This window comes from Phyllobates terribilis, unplaced genomic scaffold, assembly GCF_046119375.1.
Source record: "Phyllobates terribilis strain yellow unplaced genomic scaffold, ASM4611937v1 Scaffold_11__3_contigs__length_659146591, whole genome shotgun sequence".
Taxonomy (NCBI): domain Eukaryota; kingdom Metazoa; phylum Chordata; class Amphibia; order Anura; family Dendrobatidae; genus Phyllobates; species Phyllobates terribilis.
The window spans coordinates 127,881,974-127,902,912 of NW_027362771.1; the positions used below are offsets into that span (position 1 = coordinate 127,881,974).

At 42.1% G+C, this 20,939-nt stretch overlaps 1 protein-coding gene across 2 annotated transcripts in view; it reads right to left on the minus strand.

The window, feature by feature from the left end:
• Positions 1-2,430: 2,430 nt before the first annotated feature.
• Positions 2,431-20,939, minus strand: part of MON2 (MON2 homolog, regulator of endosome-to-Golgi trafficking) — a 144,066-nt gene continuing 125,557 nt past the window's right edge. For both annotated transcript variants that reach the window (XM_073651592.1, XM_073651591.1), the window contains 3 exons: positions 19,039-19,246; positions 17,596-17,678; positions 2,431-3,099 (listed from right to left, as the gene is read on the minus strand). In XM_073651592.1, coding sequence (XP_073507693.1) covers positions 2,936-3,099; positions 17,596-17,678; positions 19,039-19,246 — 455 coding nt within the window. In that variant the 3' untranslated portion in view covers positions 2,431-2,935. The remainder of the gene's footprint in view (positions 3,100-17,595; positions 17,679-19,038; positions 19,247-20,939) is intronic.

Consider the following 20,939-nt stretch of genomic DNA (forward strand, 5'->3'; position numbering starts at 1 on the left):
ACTCGAGTCTGCTAAATCTTTGTGAAGGGCTTTTGCAGTCAAGTTCTGAGTTGCCTCTCTAGCAATCCTACGTGCACTGAAATGTTGCTTGGTCTTCCAGACCTTATCTTGACCTCCAATGTTTCAGTTAACTGTCACTGTTTAATTACATTTCGAACTAAGGAAAGTTCACCTTGTAAACGCTTTGCTATCTACTTATGGCTTTTTCCTGCTTTGTGGGCCTCCACCATTTTCAGAGTGCAAGACAGCTGCTTAGAACCACCCATGGCTGCTGTTTTTTGGCACAAGGTTACAGGAGGCTGGGTTTTTGTAAAGCTGGGAAATTTGCATTACCTGGTCTTTCCTAACGATGATAGTGAACAAGCCATAAACCTAACAGGCTAATTAAGGTCCGAAACCTTGGTCAAAATTATCTGAGTACACAAATCTCCAAAGAGGAGCCCAAACTTTTGCATCGGCCCATTTTCCTTTTTGTAATTTTTAAAATGTAAAAAATTACATTATATTTTAAAATACAAAGGACATGTGTCATCTTTAACTTCAAGCCTTTTAGACAGGGCTGTGGAGTCAGAGTCGGTGCTCATTTTGGTGGAGTCGGTATAAAATGGACCGACTCCGACTCCTAAAATATATAATAAATTGGGTGCAGTAGATCAATGCAGTTTGTGGGGAATATTTTTTCATAGGAATTTGGGAAAGTTACGAAGTGTTCTATAAATGGCTGTTCTATTCCTGATCTAAGGCTACATTCACACACAGCGTTTTTGCTGCGTTTTTCAGCTGCAAAAGCAGATCAGCTTTTTAAAAAACCACATCACCTGAAAGGTTTTTGAGCTCATAGATAATGTTTTCAATAGCAAAAGCAGATTAGAAAAACGCCGAACAAACCGACATGCTCATTCTTTGTGAGGATCCGTTTTTGAGGCCAAAAACGGATACTCACAAAACGATGTGTCTGAATGTCATATCTTGAAACCCATTGACTTTGCTGGGATGCCCAGAGACACTGGATTTTACTACAAAAAAACAGATGCGCAAAAACGCTGTGTGTGAATCATAGCCGTAGCCAGCGAGGGGTGGGGTGGGGGGGCAGCTGGCCCCCCTCCCCCTTGAAGCAGGGGCACGCACCTATCAAAACTCACTTGTATGCTGCAGTGCTCCCGTCCTTCACCGGCTCCAGAATGCAGGGGGCAATCTCCCCTCCTCTGTCCTGTCTTCTGCCGTCTTCACCAGAGAGAGTATTCCAATAAATATATATTATATTCTATCTAAATATCTTAATTATTGTATCATAAAAATGATTAAATGTCTGATGTTCACATTATAGTACAATAAATTTTTCACTTAAATATAAGCAATATATGTGGGAGTTGGAGTCGTGGAGTCGGTGTAAGGGAAATTGAGGCGTCGGAGTCGCAGGTTTGGCTTACCGACTCCACAGCCCTGCTTTTAGAGATCATTTCATCTTCAACTCGCTTAACTGTTCACAATAACAGTAATTTTGACCAGGAATGCCCAAACTTTTACATGCCACTGTATATAAGAATAAATTTATGTAGAGATAGTGCAATTGCTTTTGATTGTATTTGAAAAGATTGGCAAACTAGAACCTTCTCGCCAGAGTGCCGTGTTCTATTCTCTAACGTGGTTGTCTATTTAGTTTTTTTTACAGGTTTCTGGAAACAAATAACTTAACCATAACAAATCGCTTGCCATTGGACTTTTCTGTTTTTTTTTCCCTCCTGCTATTGTACATCTTATATCCTTTTTTCTTTATTTTTGTAAGCACTAAACACCATTTTGCATATTAAAGAGTTGCTCCAATCATTAAAACTCATCACCTATGCAAAGGATGGGCGATAACTTGGAGATTGGAGGCGGCCCAACTGCTGGAAGTCCCAAGTGATCAGTGGGAATTTCAGTGGTCAGACCCTTATTGACCCTATCCTGTGGATAAGTGATAGCTTTTAATGATCAGAATAATGCTTTAAAGCCTAAAACTTTATTAGCGGAGTCTTGTTACCCTAATGAACCTAAGCTTCATAGTAGAGTATAAATTGTAGTTTGTACAGGTCAACTGTGTATTTCTGGCTTGCAGTGAGTTCATTTTCTGTTTGGCATCAGGACTTGCGGCTTCATTTCCATGCTCCACTTAATGATGGCAGTATTAGCATTCTTGGGCGTTTGTACTGTGACCCAAGAAGATGAAATACAGAACTTAATGCAATCCTCAAGGTTTTTAATGTCCATAATACAAATCAATTTATATTAAAAGTCAAGCAAGATAGATTGAAGTGGCTTTGTATTCACAGATACAATCAGATACCATAATGCAAGTTAAATGCAGAACACTTACGTTTTTAGAAATAGACCAGTACATCATCTCAACTAACTGTGCGGTGAGTATTGCCAGTACCAATATGGTTTTTAAATGTGACAATTTATTACAGAACTGTGCCATTTATTTTACACACAAATATGACAGTTCTCTTGCTTTACAAAGGCTAACAAAAAATATGGAATGTTATAGTATTGTTTGCATAAAATTAAGTACATGTTGTACTTTCCAAGGGTTTCATCCACCAGTCTAATGTGTTGATCGAATGTTTTTTTTTATTTTTAAATTTGTTAGAATTTAACACACAGTCAGATCAATTCTCACCCATTCAGTCTGTGAAACAAATGATCATTTACTGCATTTAATATATATTCAGAAGGCCCACAATGCTACTCACACAGGGACATTTATTGAGGTGTAAGTTTGTTTTCATGAATGGTTGAGCTCATTAGTATAGTAGTTAAAAGGTAGCCACAGGCAAGGTGGCCGCTCAGTTTAGTTCATCAAATGTGTTTTTCAGAAAAAAAATAATTTCACTTAGGAGAAAACATTCATCTGCAGTACACTCTTGTCCCCAAGAACAATCATTCCACGCAGTCATGACTCTCCATTCTGCACTTTAGTGGCTGATGGTTGCATGAAGTCCTTAAATGGAACCAGAGCTTCTTTCAGAGCGGAACAGACTTCAGAGGAGGAACATGTGATGCATTCCACTAATGTCGGGTAAAGAGAAATGACCTGAGCCCAGGTGTTATCATCAACTGTAACAAAGAATATATATCACATTAAAAAGCAAAACTACATCTACATACTTAGAGTTTTCCCCATCCTTATACATGGGTATTGTCAGATTGTGCTTGTAAATACAAATAATTTTGCAATTTACTATTAAAAATTTCAGCCATACTTGAGATAGTAACACTTTTGTTTACAACTCATTGCCTTGGAGATGGACCACCATTGCTAGACAGCTTGTAAGCACTGCACACGTTCGCTCTTTTCTATTGAGCTTGTAAGCACTGTTTTTAAGCTGGCCAGGATTGCTGGAGTGTGCCATTGCCTTACATTCTGGGCCAGCTTCAGCGTAGGGCTCACAAACTGGATGGCATTGGTGGTCAGTCTTCTAGGCAACGAGCTGTAAACAGGACAGAATGAACAGTGTTAACATCTCAAGAATGACTGCCAATTTAAATAAGCAGTAATTATTTTTACAAGAACCGTACGACAATATCCATCTATGAAGATGGAAATAATCCTGTAACATATGGGGTATTCAAAACGTTGCATCACAATCCTTTCAATGTAAATGCAATGGGAATAAATGAACAGTACTTTTTACTTTAATAAGATCACATACTCCTAAAATAATGATGAAGCAACAATCCAGATACATAAATTGTTATTTATATCTAAGAGAAAGATGTCTAATGAGACTACCCTCAAGAAACAATATCCTATTAGGGCATTACAGACAACATGTAGTAGTCCCTCACATGGAATCCCCCTACCTCTATGCGGCACAACAGAACTCTTTCCTAAAGAACTCTGGTTCTGGTGGACGGAAATATTCCTTATTTTACATGAATGGCCAATCATCTGACTGGTCACTAAATAATATTGCAGGAAAAAGGTTTGGATGGCTGCAGCTACAGCAAAGTTAGCGGTTTGCCTTTGTTGCTCCAAGTAAACCCTACAACCACGGTCAGAAAGGGGTGATCTCTGAAACAATCCCTCTAGGGTTTAAAGCGAAGCCTATAATTTTTTGTTTATGAATATAAGGGAAATAGAAAAGAATAAGAAATGAGTGAAGTATGAAGGAAAAAAATCTCTTATTAAAATAGTAATCAAACACATACATAAATTCCTTGTTGTATCGAATATAGCAGATCGATAATAAAGTGATTTTTAACCTTGGTGGCAGTAAGTGACATCAATACGTGTCAATGTTATATACACATAGGAAAAACTAAAGGAAGAAGCAGGGACAAATTAAAGATTTAAAAAAAAAAATTAAAAAATCTTTGACACCAAAAGGATTTGATGACTTAGTGAAATAAATGGCAAGGTGCAGACATATTTTAAATTCTTCAATCGCAAAACTTTTTTTTAGGTACTCTTCTGCAATTTGCTGACCCACCACCCCATCCCAACCATTTATATAGGCATGGAAGGCTAAGTTCCCACAATGAGTTTTTGGAGAGTTTTTTTAATCTGTGTATTTTCGAAAAAATGTAAGTAACCTATTTTACTTAATGGGTGCAGAAAATCTGCAACATCAAAAACTTACCAAAAACTCATCATGGGAAAGTAGCCTAAGGCAGTGAAAGAAGCACACCGATACCTTTATCCCACATACATTGCCGGAATTCGGAGAAATCCATGATTTTGCAATATGCAAATGAAGCATTAAGCTTTGCCACACCAAGAGCACTTTAGAAAATCAGGTGCCAGACAGGAAATGTAGCGCCTGAGTAGAAGGTGCTTGCTAAGGGCACTGGCTTGAGCACTACTGCACATGCACTGCCCAGCCACGGTGAACACCCGGAAGAATCATAGAATCATAGAATGGTAGAGTTGGAAGGGACCTCCTGGGTCATCTGGTCCAACCCCCTGCTCAAAGCAGGATTCACTAAATCATCTCAGACAGATGTCTGTCCAGCCTCTGTTTGAAGACGTCCATTGAAGGGGAACTCACCACCTCTCGTGGCAGCCTGTTCCACTCATTAATCACCCTAACTGTCAAAAAGTTTTTTCTAATATCTAATCTGTGTCTCCTCCCATTTAGTTTCATCCCATTGCTTCTAGTCTTTCCTTGTGCAAATGAGAATAAAGATGATCCTTCTACAATGTGACAGCCCTTGACATATTTGTAGACAGCTATTAAGTCTCCTCTCAGTCTTCTTTTTTGCAAGCTAAACATTCCCAAATCCTGTAACCGTTCCTCATAGGACATGGTTTGCAGACCAGTCACCATTCTGGTCGCTCTTCTCTGAACTTGCTCCAGTTTGTCTATGTCTTTTTTAAAATGTGGTGCCCAAAACTGTACACAGTATTCCAGATGAGGTCTGACCAAAGAGGAGTAAAGTCCGATAATGACTTCAAGTGATCTGGACTGTATGCTTCTGTTAATACATCCCAGAATTGTATTTGCCTTTTTTGCTGCTGCATCACACTGTTGACTCATGTTCAGTCTATGATCTATTAGTATACCTAAGTCTTTTTCACATGTACTGTTGCTTAGCTCTATTCCTCCCATTCTGTATATGCTTTTTTTATTTTTATTGCCCAGATGTAGTACTTTGCATTTTTCCCTGTTAAAAACCATTCTGTTGGTTGCTGCCCACTGCTCCCGTTTATTTAGGTCTTTTTGAATCCTCTCTCTCTCTTCTCTAGTATTAGCTATCCCTCCTAGCTTTGTGTCATCAGCAAATTTAATCAGTTTACCCTCAATTCCTTCATCTAAATCATTGATAAAGATGTTGAACAATACAGGTCCCAGGACGGAGCCCTGTGGTACCCCACTTGAGACATTCATCCAGCTGGATGTGAAGCCATTTACAACCACCCTTTGAGTCCGATCACTAAGCCAGTTATGAATCCACCTAACAGTTGCCTGGTCCATTGCATACTTGGTCATTTTTTCAATAAGGATGGTGTGAGATACTTTGTCAAATGCTTTGCTGAAGTCAAGATATACTATATCTACAGCATTTCCCTGATCCACCCAGTCAGTGATTCTGTCATAGAAGGAAATTAAGTTAGTCTGACATGACTTGTTAGTTACAAACCCATGCTGACTCTGGTTAATCACTTCATTCTTATCCATGTACTTACATACATGTTGTTTAATAATTTGTTCAAAGATCTTTCCTGGTATAGAAGTCAGACTCACCGGCCTATAGTTCCCTGGGTCCACATTCTTCCCCTTTTTGAAGATAGGAACAACATTTGCTCTTCTCCAGTCTTCTGAGACTTCTCCTGTTCTCCAAGAATTTTCAAAGATTATGGAGAGTGGTTCTAAAATTTCTTCTACGATCTCCTTCAGTACTCTGGGGTGTAATTCACCTGGACCTGGAGACTTGAACTCATTTATGTTAGCTAAATATTCCCTCACAATCTTTCTGTTTACAGATAACTTGGATTCCTCTATTCCTTTAAAAGGACAGTGAAGATCAGTTGATGTTACATTTTCTTTCTGAGAGAAAACAGATGCAAAATAGGAGTTAAAAAGTTCGGCCTTCTCAACATCCTCTCTTACCATTTCTCCATTTTCATCCTGTAAAAATCCTATAGCATCTTTGACTTTTCTTTTACTTTTGACATACCCCCAAAATCCTTTTTTATTGATTTTGACATCTCTTGCAAGCCTTAATTCATTGTCAGCTTTAGCTAACCTGATATGTGCCCTGCAGGATCTGCAGACTGCATTATAATCTTCTTTAGATATGCCTCCCTCTTTCCATTTAATGAACATTTCTTTCTTTCTTTTTAGCATGTGTTTAAGTTCTGTGTTAATCCATCCTGGTTTCCTTAAATGCTTCCCATTCTTCCTACTTTTCGGGATTGTTAACGATTGTGCTTTGAGAATCTCATTTTTAAAAATTTCCCATCCTTCCTGGACATTTTTGTCCTTAAGGACATCCAGCCATTGGATCCCTCCTATTCTCTTTCTGAGTCTCTTAAAATCTGCCTTTCTAAAATCTAACCTTGAAGTTTGAGTCTTCACATGTCTTCCTCCTCTAGTTATCCAAAATTCTATAATAGCATGATCGCTGCCTCCTAGGGTCCCAGCCACCTTTACCTCCTCAACCATTTCCTCCCTGTTTATAAGGATTAGATCCAAAGTAGCAGATCCCCTTGTTTTCTCCCCTACCTTTTGGAAGATAAAGTTGTCAGCAAGAGAGGATAAGAATTTGCTTGACCTGTTAGTTTTACTTGAGAGAGATTCCCAACAAATGTCTGTATAGTTGAAATCTCCCATGACCACTACGTCATATTTTTTGGAGAACTTGGTCATTTGATACATAAAGAGTTCATCCATATTTTCAGCTTGCCCAGGTGGCCTGTAGTAAATGCCTACAATCGTGTCCTTTCCGTTGTTCTCTCCTTGTATTCTTACCCAAACAGTTTCCACAGAACTCCCAGTCTCTGAAGCTTCAATCTCTGTGCAGATATACGCTTTTCTAACATACAATGCGACACCTCCTCCTCGTTTATCAAGTCTGTTTCTTGCAAATAAGTTGTATCCTTTTAGCCTTTTATTCCAATCATGTGTATCGTCCCACCAAGTTTCAGTGATTCCAATGGCATCATATTCCTTTTCCTGTGTGAGTAGTTCCAATTCTCCTTGTTTGTTGCCCATGCTTTGTGCATTTGTATAAAAACATTTTAGTTTGTGATTGGTTTCTCTTCCTCCCATATTTTTATTATTTAAATTGTTTTGTCTTTGTTCTTCCTTTCCACTTCCAGTAGCAGAGATCTCAATAGTATTTGTCAGCTGTATGGCTTTTTCTGGCCTTTTGCTTCCCTTCCCACATTGTTCTAGTTTAAAGCTCTCCTGATGAGTGTAGCAAGGCGACTTCCAAATACATGTTTTCCAGTCTTCGTAAGGTGCACCCCATCTCTAGCAAGTAGTCCATCGTATAGGTAATTCATTCCGTGATCCAGAAATCCAAATCCTTGTTGACGGCACCATCGACGTAGCCAGTTGTTCACCTGTAGAATCTTATTCCACCTCATTGTTCCATGGCCATCCACTGGGAGGATGGATGAGAAGACCACCTGCGCTCCCAATTCTTTCACTTTCTTGCCTAAGTCTTCAAAGTCACTGCAGATGGTTACCAGGTCCTTTCTTGCGGTGTCATTTGTCCCCACATGTATTAGCAGGAATGGGTAGTGATCTGTAGGAAGAGCAGAGAGGACGCTTGGAGCGTACAGGTGTACAGCGTGGCCAGGTGACACATGCACAGTAGAATACTAAAGCCAGAGCCTTAGCACGGCACCTTTCTAGCCAGCGCCTAATGTCACAGACACATTAAACTATCACTTCGAGCTAAGCACTAGGGATGGGAAAATAAACTAAGGAGGCAGTTATGTTAAATGCTCTGGGCCTGATAAAGCACTTAATGCCTTATTTGCACATTGCGAATATCATGTATTTCTCTGGATTCGAGCAAGATTCTGGATATAAAAAGGTATCAATGTGTTTATTTTTCACTAACCTACATGATCTTGCTGGCAGATTCCTTTTAATAAATACATTTACAAACAGCGCCAATGCTGGAGTTATTGTAAGAATGATTGCATATAGATTTGGTGAAGATTCCAGTGTAACAAAGTACTAAACAACATGAAGAATAGGTTTATGTTAGATTTAGGATTATACTGCATTAAGTCTAGACCTGCAGATAAAAGGCGGTCATAAAACAACCGATGTCCATGGACTGGGATAACACGGCTTCTGTCATATCACTTATTAAGTCGCAGTAATAGGAATAAGTTAAAAACAGTATTCGTACAGACAAGGCATCAAAAATAGTAATTAGCTACGATTAATTATGGAATTTGTTCCTAATTTGTAAGTAATCTAATTATAAAAAGAATGTATAAATGGTATATTACTTAAATCAGGTTTTTAATATAAAAATAGTTTTCCATTTTTCTTTTCTTAGGAGACTTTAAATGTGCTTAATCATGCAAAAATATATTTTATGATATGCTAATTTTCATAGCAACAACTAGAGCAGACACAATAGACTGTCCATCACTTTCTGTTCCCGACATTTCATCTTCATCATCTGAATCTATTTAATTAGATAGTCCGGGATTAGAAAACCACGGCGCCTGACCCCTGACCATAGGGGTATTGCAGGTCAGCTCTATTCCCTTCAATGAGGAAGGGTTGCAATACCACGCATAAAACCTATGCTCAGAGATAGTGATATTTCTGAAAGAAAGCCGCCATGTTTTTCTTATACTGGACAACTGTTCAATCTTTGTGACCCTCTCAATTGTATTCCTCTAGCCTCATGGGAATAAAAGTACACCTCTCCAATTAGTCACCATATGTAGGCGGCTGTAACCTCACAGCACTGTGTGGGTATAGAGATGGTTACTTATTTATCGTGCAACTTTGATCTATTAAAAGGTGCAGCAATAGTGATAATCTGCAATACAATTTTATACATGTTCTCATGTCTAATTAGAAGTGCAGTAGCAGGAAATTTCTCCTTCCAGCCATCGGGGTGGCGTAGGGCTGTAACACTCAGCCCTCTGCGGCGTGTGCACACCAGGATGTCAGTCAGGTAGCAGGGCGTGTTTACAGCATGCTCCCTGGATTGTGAGCTGTGACCATTACAGCCCTCTGCACTGCCCCAAAAACTGGATGATATCATTTCATTTTCTCCCTTCAGCTGCACTTACAATGAGACACCATAAAAAAATTTACTTACAGATTACCACTATGGCTGCAGATAAACATCGCTAACTAACAGGTTCCCTATAATGCACTTTCCATGCAATTAGCTTTCCACACGAAATCTACTTTATCAGTGATATTATCACAAAAGTTACAGATATATTTAAATTAAAAATGTTAACAAAGGTGAACTTGCATATGTTTAATATCGGCCATGGTGATAGAGGAAGATGTAAGGAATACAGAAAATAAAAATATAAAAATACACTGCTCAAAAAAAATAAAGGGAACACTCAAATAACACATCCTAGATCAGAATGAATGAAATATTCTCATTGAATACTTTGTGCTGTACAAAGTTGAATGTGCCGACAACAAAATCACACAAAAATCAATGAAATCAAATTTATTAACCAATGGAGGCCTGGATTTGGAGTCACCCCCAAAATTAAAGTGGAAAAACACACTACAGGCTGATCCAACTTTGATGTAATGTCCTTAAAACAAGTCAAAATGAGGCTCAGTATTGTGTATGGCCTCCACGTGCCTGTATGACCTCCCTACAACGCCTGGGCATGCTCCTGATGAGGTTGCGGATGGTCTCCTGTGAGATCTCCTCCCAGGCCTGGACTAAAGCATCCGCCAACTCCTGGACAGTCTGTGGTGCAACGTGACAACGTGTTGGTGGATGGAGCGAGACATGATGTCCCAGATGTGCTCAATCAGATTCAGGTCTGGGGAGCGGGCGGGCCAGTCCATAGCTTCAATGCCTTCATCTTGAAGGAACTGCTGACACACTATAGCCACATGAGGTCTGGCAGTGTCCTGCATTAGGAGGAACCCAGGGCCAACTGCACCAGCATATGGTCTCACAAGGGGTCTGAGGATCTCATCTTGGTACCTAATGGCAGTCAGGCTACCTCTGGCGAGCAAATGGAGGGCTGTGCGGCCCTCCAAAGAAATGCCACCCAACACCATTACTGACCCACTGCCAAACCGGTCAAGCTGAAGGATGTTGCAGGCAGATCGCTCTCCACGGCATCTCCAGACTCTGTCACGTCGATCACATGTGCTCAGTGTGAACCTGCTTTCATCTGTGAAGAGCACAGGGCGCCAGTGGCAACTTTGCCAATCCTGGTGTTCTGTGGCAAATGTCAAGCGTCCTGCACGGTGTTGGGCTGTGAGCATAACCCCCATTTGTGGAAGTCGGGCCCTCATACCACCCTCATGGAGTCGGTTTCTAACCGTTTGTGCAGACACATGCACATTTATGGCCTGGTGGAGGTCATTTTGCAGGTCTCTGGCAGTGCTCCTCCTGTTCCTCTTTGCACAAAGGCAGAGGTAACGGTCCTGCTGCTGGGATATTGCCCTCCTACGGCCCCCTCCACGTCTCCTGGTGTACTGGCCTGTCTCCTGGTAGCACCTCCAGCCTCTGGACACTACGCTGACAGACATAGCAAACCTTCTTGCCACAGCTCGCATTGATGTGTCATCCTGGATGAGCTGCACTACCTGAGCAACTTCTGTAGGTTGTAGGGTCCGTTTCATGCTACCACGAGTGTGAAAGCACAACCAACATTCAAAAGTGACCAAAACATCAGCCAGAAAACATTGGTACTGAGATGTGGTCTGTGGTCCCCACCTGCAGAACCACTCCTTTATTGAGGGTGTCTTGATAATTGCCAATAATTTCCATCTATTGTCTATTCCATTTGCACAACAGCATGTGAAATTGATTGTCAATCAGTGTTGCTTCCTAAGTGGACAGTTTGATTTCACAGAAATTTGATTTAATTGGAGTTACATTCTGTTAAGTGTTCCCTTTATTTTTTTCAGCAGTATATGTATATGCCCCAAAAGACTTGCTAAGGCTATGTTCACACATCATGGTTTTCTCAGCCTTCATTTTCTGCAGCAAAGCCTGATCTCTTGCCAGGAGGTTGTTCGGGATTTTTGTTGCTGTTTTCGTGCTTTTTTGGTGCGCTTTTTTCACTGTTTGTCTCTGTTATGCATGTACATAATTGTTCAGTGAAAAAAAAAAAAATCTCATTCTGGTTTAGGGACAAAAAACGCTGAAAACTTGACACCGGCGTTTTTTTTCACCACCCATTACTTCCAATGGGTGAAAAAATGCTGAAAGAAATGACATGGTCTATTTTGCAAAAAAACATGCAAAGCACAAAATCCAGAACCAAAAAAAAAAAAGTGTGCATGAGATTTCTGGAATCTCAGACTTTGCTGGTACTGCAAAACGCAGCTGAAAATATGCATAAAAAAACCATGATGTGTGAACAGAGCCGGCGTCAGCACCCGGGCAAGTGCCGGGACCCTGAGCAGGCAGGAGGGGGGGCCCACTCACCATCGGGCACCCCGCCGCGCTATGGGACCCGTGAGCTGAGGAAAGTGGTGCCAGCGCACGTCTCCCCCCCACTTGCTCAGGGCCCTGGCAGCCGGATACTTACCTCTCCCCGTGCCTCCGCAGATCCACTGTCTTCCTGCTGTGCGCTCCCTGTGACGTCTCGGGTCACAGGGTGTGGTGAAGTCTTTCCACCGCGCCCTCACAGGCAGCGCTGAGCGGGACGACGCTGGAGATCGGACCTGAGCAGCGGCAGCAGGTGAGAAGGAGTGAGGTGAATATTTGATTTTGTTTTTTAATGTATGGAGGCATGGGACATTATATGGGGTGGTGACATCCTGCATGGGGCATTATAAAGAGAGGGGGGTGACATCCTGCATGGGGCATTATAAAGAGAGGGGTGTGACATCCGGCATGGGGCATTATATGGGGGGGGGGGGGGGGGGGGGGACACACCCTGCATGGGGCATTACATGGGGAGGGGGGATAAGTGACATCCTACATGGGGCATTATAAGGTGGAGGGGGGGGGGGGGACACCCTGCATGGGGCATTATATGGGGGGGGGGGAGAAGTGACATCCTGCATGGGGCATTATATGAGGGGTGACATCCTGCATGGGGCATTATATGAGGTGTGACATCCTGCATGGGGCATTATATGCGGGGGAAAGGGACATCCTGCATGGCTATATGGGGGCCAGTATTCCGTATGGAGCATTTTATGGGGGCCAGTATTCTGTATGGAGCATTTTATGGGGGCCAGTATCCGGTATGGAGCATTTTATGGGGGCCAGTATACTGTGTGGAGCGATTAGCCGGATTCTGATCGATTAGCCGGATTCTGAGCTATTGTGGAATTTACAATAGATATCACTCATGTAATGTAAGAAGTGAAATCTTCGGCATTGTACTATATATATTTCTCTGCGGTATCTGTGCATCATGAATCGTGGTATGTGTTAAAGGGGCCCACTGAGACTCTTTCGCCCGGGGCCCAGAAAAACCTGGAGCCGGCCCTGTGTGTGAACATAGCCTTACTGTCATTCTGGAGATCCCTCATTGGCTCCTTTTACACCTTAGTTAAAGCCTGTACTGGGACATAACTTTGAAAAGGTGGGTGTTTATATAGGAAATACTCCCTGTCCTCACCAGACAGCAAGTAGACAGCAAATTACCATGTACCTAAATTGCATCATCATGTTCCTAAAGTGTAGATTTAGGTGCACAGATACATATACATCACACATTAATATTGAAAACCTAGTGACAGGTCTTTAAAAAAGAGTTACCCCACTTGGAAATGTTTATCATATCCACAGAATATGCTATAAATGTCTAATAGATGTAGGTACCACGTCTGGGACTTGCAGCTATCTTGAGAACAGGGCCCAGCCTTGTGCCACAGGGATGGAGAGGTGACCACGTTCTCTGTTCACTTCTACAAAAGTTACAAAAATAGCCAAACTCTCTTGTTCTTCAGTTATAGCAAGGGTCGGGTTCTGCGGCTCAGGGCCCAGAGGCTCAATGAACTCTTCCGCCCCCTCCGTTACAATACTCTGCCCCTCCCTTCATGGACATGGGCAGCGTTCACTTTGGAGTGTTGACTGATCTTACTCCCCAGCCCTGCACATATTGACAAGGGAGCAGCACACAAGATTACAGCAGTGTCTGTCCGTGTTCTCAGCCGTTTTGCAGCACACAAGATTACAAAGCAGTGGCAACCAATGCTTACAGGAGACTGATGAAAATACACAGACTCACCCGCTCGCCCCCTACATGTCAGTGCAGGCACGCGGTCATCTCCCTGTCATGTGTATAGAAGCCGCTCGCTACACACGAGATCAGCAGCAACGGCCACTCTACACAGGAGAGGGAGATGAGCGCACACGCACACACCGACACTGTGTATGCATGTGCTCGGCACGTCCAGTGTCAGTGTGCAGGGTTGCGGGGGGTTTCAATCAGATGGCAATCCAAAATGAACACTGCCAATTCACGAGGGGACGGAAAGGTGCACTGAGCCCTTAGCCACACGAAGGGTACACCGAGGGCCCCCTAGTTTACATATGTAGTAAAACTTTCTCTCAAACATTTACTAAAATCTACAGTACATGTATGACTTTTATAGGGGCCATTCTCTTATATGAACAAGTAAATAATTCAATTTTGTTTTTTGGGGGTGACAAAATCCCTTTATAATCACTACTGAAAACTGAATTTGCTGGCCAAACATGATCTTGGTGCCTTACAAGTTGTCCAGTGCATGTCTCCTTCAGGTCTTTTGGTGGTTACTACTCATTTCCTTGAGAAAACTCCACCCTTACACACTGTCTGCTGTATTAAAAATTAGGTTGCTGCACAAAGTTATACCTTAAGAAAAAAGGTGCCCCCCACACAAAATACAAATATAAGACAAGATAAAATCCTGGCCTGTTTAAATTAAAGAAGTTGTGCACTACTTTATCCCCCCCCCCCCAATGTATCTCCCCGGGGCCCCCAAGACTTTTTGTAATTACCTTCCATCGCAGATAATGCCTGTGAGCGGCGCTATCACTGGCCACTCACAGGCATCACGTGACCCCGCGCTGACGTCACAACAAGTGAGGCGTGACTCAGCGCTGGGGTCTCCGCGGTGGCTGCTGGGTTGTGGGTGGGGTTACCCCCCGCGTCACACCCAGCATCCACTGCGTGCTTTCCCAATGAATGGGGAGAGGCAGAGTGTGCGGTGGATGCCGGGTGTGACGCGGGGGGGCAATTCCGCCCACAGCCTGGCATCCACGGTGGAACCAGGAAGAAAAAGACCCCCAGCTGCTGCCAGCACTTGTCGTGACATCAGCGGATGTCATAGTCGGCTGCAGCCGGGGGTCACGTGATGCCTTTGAGCGGCCAGTGATAGCGCCGCTCACAGGCATTATCTGCAATGGAAGGTATTTACAAAAAGTCTTAGGGGCCCCAGGGAATACAACCCCTTTAAATATGCAAATTGTCTCTTCAGAAGGAAGGCTACTTTATCCCTGGCACCACCTATTTGATGTAGCAATCCTAAAAGTCAATATCGACCTATTAACGATTTGCAGATGTGTTTCGGGGTGTTGCGCCTCTTCAGTGCAAAGCAGGAGATTTGATTTGGCTAGGTGAGAAGCTTCTTTTCCGTGATTAAAATGGCAAATACATCATTTAACAAAAATTTATATAAACTATTGATCTAGTTGGGAAATTATTAATATATATTCACTATCATGTTGTGAAAAGCACATTTTTAAAATTCCGGAAATTGTTTATCTACCTTAGGCAAGTTATAAATTAAAAGCAAATGGTGATGAACCCTCCCTCCATGAAATAAACATTCTGAGTCAACAGTTTATGTGGCATTGAAGACATGAAGGGGGGGTAAGAAAATAGCATAATGTAAGTCATGTACTGTGGTGACCCTGTCATCTACCTCCGGAGAAGAGGCTGGATGAATAAGTTGCCTGAGGATATGTGAGTCACCAGCCTTGAAGGTCACACAGCCTCAAGATTGCTTTGGCCAATTCTTCCAATTAATTCAAGCATCTCCATTGCTATCCCATTTATTTCAGTTTTCATGGTTTTTACTTTAATAAGCAGATGCAGAAGAAGATAAACATTTTTCATAACAGGGGAAAATAGGTCATTTATATTAATTCAGATGTCTGGCGGAGTGAATGCAAAGAATTACCATCATATCCCACAGCTATATGTTGTTTAAAAGAGTTTTCCAGCTTCGGTGAACAAATCCCCCAAGCTCATAACATCCCTTCAGTAAGGGTAAATCCAGACGAAGAGTATTTACACAGTATTTTACTGGGATGTCAGCCAAATTCCAAGAGAAACCTGACACAGCTACTCTACGGCCTCCAATGTCTAGGTCTGCAGCTATAGATATGGTATACATGACACTTTATCCAATAACAAAGAAATACACAAACTACTATTCACAGAATATGGATGAGAATTTGAGGTCAATAGTAAATGGTATCCACTCAAAAAGTTGAACAACTGCAGGGATCGGTGTCAGGTTCTGCTTTATCTAATATATTTAGTAGGAAGATCCCCTATGGTCAGCAAAAGATGATATGATAATTAGCAGATGACGCCAGCATGGAGGATATCCAGGAAGAAGAGAGGAACAAAGCATTTAAGAATCTTAATCTCCATGTTATGAATGGTAATGAGCAGTCTACTAAGAAGTGGTGAAATACAGAATTCTATGCCCAGTGTCAAATAGAGAACTATGGCTACCTAGGTAGATCTATGGACCTAGAATCATTATTTGCAAGATTTTTTCTTTTCAAGTAAACTTTTTGTGTTAGCTTTCTTTTTGCCCTGATGGATTTTCATCAAGATGACACAGGATGTTTGAAGAATTTTGCGCAAATGCAAAGATTTTTTTTTTTTGCTCGCTTTATGCCTTTATATAGTTAAGTCACACAATCCTTAAAAATGTTTAAAAAAAACAAAACAAAAAAAAACTATGCCGGGGGGAGTAGTGGAGTACATTTGTGCAAAAACATCTTTATTGGCTAACCAAAGCCACATTGATGAACAAAAAGGAAGAATGACAAAGAGCTTAATGGGGTTGTCCACTACTAGGACAACCCCTTCTTGATCTAAATGTTTGGCCCCGATAAAATAAAAATGCTTATACTCCCCTCCCATGCCAGCGCCGTTCCAGCAGTGTCGGCACTCGCGGTCCCAGGACTTTCGTGCAGTTGTTATGACATGTGACCCCGGTGCCCAATCAGCTCTGGCATCACTGTCCCCGCCTCCTGTCGAATTGAATATGAAGAGGAAGTCCAGGCTGCAGCTGATCTCTGACTACCTCTTCATGTTCAATTCGAAAGGAGACGGGGACAGTGACGCCAGAGCTGATTGGTCGCCAGTGTCAAGTGCCACAACTACAGCATTGGAGCCGCGGGGAGAGTGAGTGCTGACACCGCGGGAACGGTGCCAGCATGGGAGGGGAGTATAAGCTTTTTTATTTTATCAGGGCCAAGTGTGGGGGGTATGAGAAGGAGTTTTCCAAGTAGTGGACAACTTCTTTAATAAAGGCACAAAACAGGTTTTGAATTAGGTAAAACACAGCGAAAAGGAGAAAAATCAATAATAAAAAGTGAAAATACAATGAGGAATCAGCATGTGGTGTCTCCCTAAATGTTTAAGTACTGTATAACCATGTAAAAAATGACACCAGAAGAGCTGTATTTTCAACATTCAGTACATCTGGACGCAATTGCAATCATTCTGTGTGTATATAGTAACCTTTTCACTAGGAGTTTGATATGTGGTCTTGAAGTTCTGCAGCCAAACGTGAAAACCCATTTATGGGACATCTGGGTCATGCAGTAAACTTTCTGTGGTGATTCTCAGTAGTAAAACTAAAGTCTATAGTAATACTTTGGAAAAATGATTGAGTATTTACCACTATTCATTAAAAATACAATTTTAACTGCTTTACTTACCATTTTCAGGGTGAGTTTTCTTAAGTGAATCTATGAGAGTGCTTACAGCTTTTAACACAAATATGATTTCCGTTACACGCTGCCTGAAATATGGAATTAGAAACCTCTATTACTTGAAATAAACAATGTTAGAAATGCATTAACATATCAATTTGACAAATATCGAGATTTTTAAAAGTATACAAACTATTTAATTGGGTGGCCACTTTATTTTTACACATTTTGAGGAATATGATTTTGTGACATTTACTATTAGGCCACGGCCCCACTATCAGTATTTGTTCAGTATTCGGTCAGTAATTTTTCTCAGGAGTGGGAGCCAAAACCAGGAGTGGGTGATAAATGCAGAATTGGTGACATTTTCTATTATACCTTTTCTCTGATTGTTCCTCACCTGGTTTTGGCTCCTGATTAAAAAATACTGACCGAATACTGATAGTGGGGCTGTGGCCTTACAGTTTCTTCTCCTGTACTTGTTAGTGCTGCTTTCCTCAAAGACTGCACAGATCTCCTGTCCATAAAATAGCTGCTGACGGAGGAGCAGGGGACCAGACCTGTCCATCAGTCTCCTCCAACTATAAAACTATTTTCTCATCTTAGTTTTTTTTTTTTTGTTATGGTTTCTGGGATGTAATCGACCACAGGCCTATGTAGAGGGGCCGATTTTGGCCTGCTCACAAGCATTTATCAATTATATGCAACTTGATCATTGCTCATTTAATGGCCTGTACACACAAGCAGAGAATAACTGATGACAACAGAACGACTGTATTAACAGCCTCATGTTGTCAGCAGCACATCTGCGGTTTACAACGGGTGTTGCGCTGCCAACAACCATAAGTTGTATGCTGGCATAAAACGACCCAATCACCCAAGAAACCAGCGTTTTGCTTGTAGGGTTATCACTGGTACGCTTACATGGGCAGTTAATCCAGAAGTGTTCATTGATTCTCGGCCCATCTAAATACACACTAAACACTAGTATTCTGATAAATACCGGTAGATCATATCTGGAACTAGCGCAATGGTTCTGAATTTATAGATTTAATTACAAAATAACCCATATAAACTCCATCAAGGTGGAAATCCAGCACCAAGACCCTCTACTTACCTTCTGGGATATGGTCTACTTACTAAGACCATTATGTAATGGCAGATTTCAATGTATTAGCTAATCCAAGTCTCTACAGGCTTCCTTCCCAAAACCATTGGATTAGCAATTGCAATTCCTTGCATTAGAAATCTCTCATTGTCATACTGTAATAAGGTGTTAGCTCACTGGTCTGAAGCCTTGAAAACTTTTTTTTTGTGGATATGTAAGATATTGCCGTTCAATGTTCGCACAAGGGAATACATCAAGATGAAAATTTCTGCTGCATAATTTATTTCCAGGATACATCCTGAGTACCAATAGCAGGAATGCATATTAAAACTCATACATACCTTGGCAGAGGACATTTCCCGCTCAGCCTTTCATCATCTATGTAGCGATGAAGGACATCTTGGGATCTCTTCAATAGCACAGAAAGTGCCATTCTGGAAATATAGCCTTCCTGTGGTGTTGTTACTTTATTGCTAAATGAGAATTGAAGCAATGTCTCAAAGCACACTTTTGAAAACTCTTCTCGCATCCTAATGTCTATTTCAGCTTCTGAAAAACAGACACAAAGGATTTAGAGGCAATCAGAAAATAAAACCAACTTACGACCTACAATTATAACCAAAAATCAATTACTTTGCACTACGGGCTGAGAGCACTAGAAAGGAATTGCAGTAGTGTTATCATACTGTGAAAAGAATTCAGACAACCCAGCCCTTGGCAAACAGACAGACTGTGGCTGGAAATCAAACTCAATTCCTGATCAACATTTATAAAAATGGTTTGTTGGTAAGTATCAAGAAAATACATTATTTAATTCTTTGTACTGAGAAGTTTAAAGGAAATCTATCACCAGATTTTTGCTCTCCATCTGAGAGCAGCATGATGTAGGGCAGAGACAATGATTCCAGCGATTTATCACTCACTGGGCTGCTTGTTGCAGTTTTGATAAAATCACTGTTACTATGGGCAGCACGTATCAGGCACCGGCTGTATGATTTCGGTTATGTATGTTTGACTCTAAAACATTGTAGCATTTCAGAGAAAAACCATACTTTTAAAGGCGTCATGGACCAAGGGGCTTTGGAAACTAGTTGGAAGGTCCGCTCCATGGCGGCTTCTCCCGCCCTCTGTCCTTGAGTGACAGGTCTCCCTGCATGCCTGAATAGAGAGACCTATCAGTTATTGGCAGTCAGCAGGAAGACGCAAATGGCAACCGCCTTTGCCTTTGTCAGGCAATGCCTGCATGTGTCACAGGTGTAAGACAGATGTGACACATGCAGCTGCAGCGACACTTTCATCGATGCATAGCGCGCCGCAAATGCTCGGCGAGTACTCGAGCGTGCTCATTTAAAGGGTTAAATAAGGACACTCGCTCATTATTAATCTTTAATCATCTGTTCCTCTTAAATATACTGAAATATGCCATGTGTCATCACAGTTTCTGTAATGAGGAACATAATAAACAAAACAGCCTCAGAATTAAACTACCATATTTTTCGAACTATAAGACGCACCCCAAATTTTGGGGTGGAAAATAGGAAAAAAATATTTTTTAGAAGATGGGGGTCTGTCTTATAGTCTGAATAAGTACTTTATATAGGTATCTTACCTAAGGGGGGGGTTAAGTGTGTGTGTGGGGGGCGTCACAGGAGGCATGATCCCCCAGGAAGCCGGCGGCAGTGGAGGACTGCTGTGGTCCCGGGTTGCTTAAGCTTTGGGGAGTTGCGGTGGTGGTGGAACAGGATCGTAGGAAGCAGGGCCCTCCTTTCCTTCCCTCAGATACCCGGCGGTGGCAGAAGAGGTGAGATGCTGCAGGGTCCAATGTCTGGCTGTTGGCAGTGAGGTAGAGCGGTGTGCGGTTCTTTCCGGTGGCCGCGGCCATCTTCCTGAAGCCGTGATCTACAGGAAAATGGCCGCCCGAGTCGGCGCATGCGCAGCCTGGGATCTCGGCGGATATTTTCCTGTAGATCACGGCTGCAGGAAGATTGCCGCGTCCACCAGAAAGCAGCGCACACCGCTCTGCCTCACTGCCGAATGCCAAACACAGGCTCCGCAGCATCTCACCTCTTCTGCTGCCGCCGGGTACCTGACGGAGGGCCCTGCTTCCTACGATCCTGCTCCACCACCACCGCAACTCCCGGTACGTTCGGACCATAAGACGCACCCCCCATTTTCCTCCTAAATTTGGGGGGGGGGGGGGGAGTGCGTCTTATGGTCCAAAAAAAAAAGGTATATCATTTAT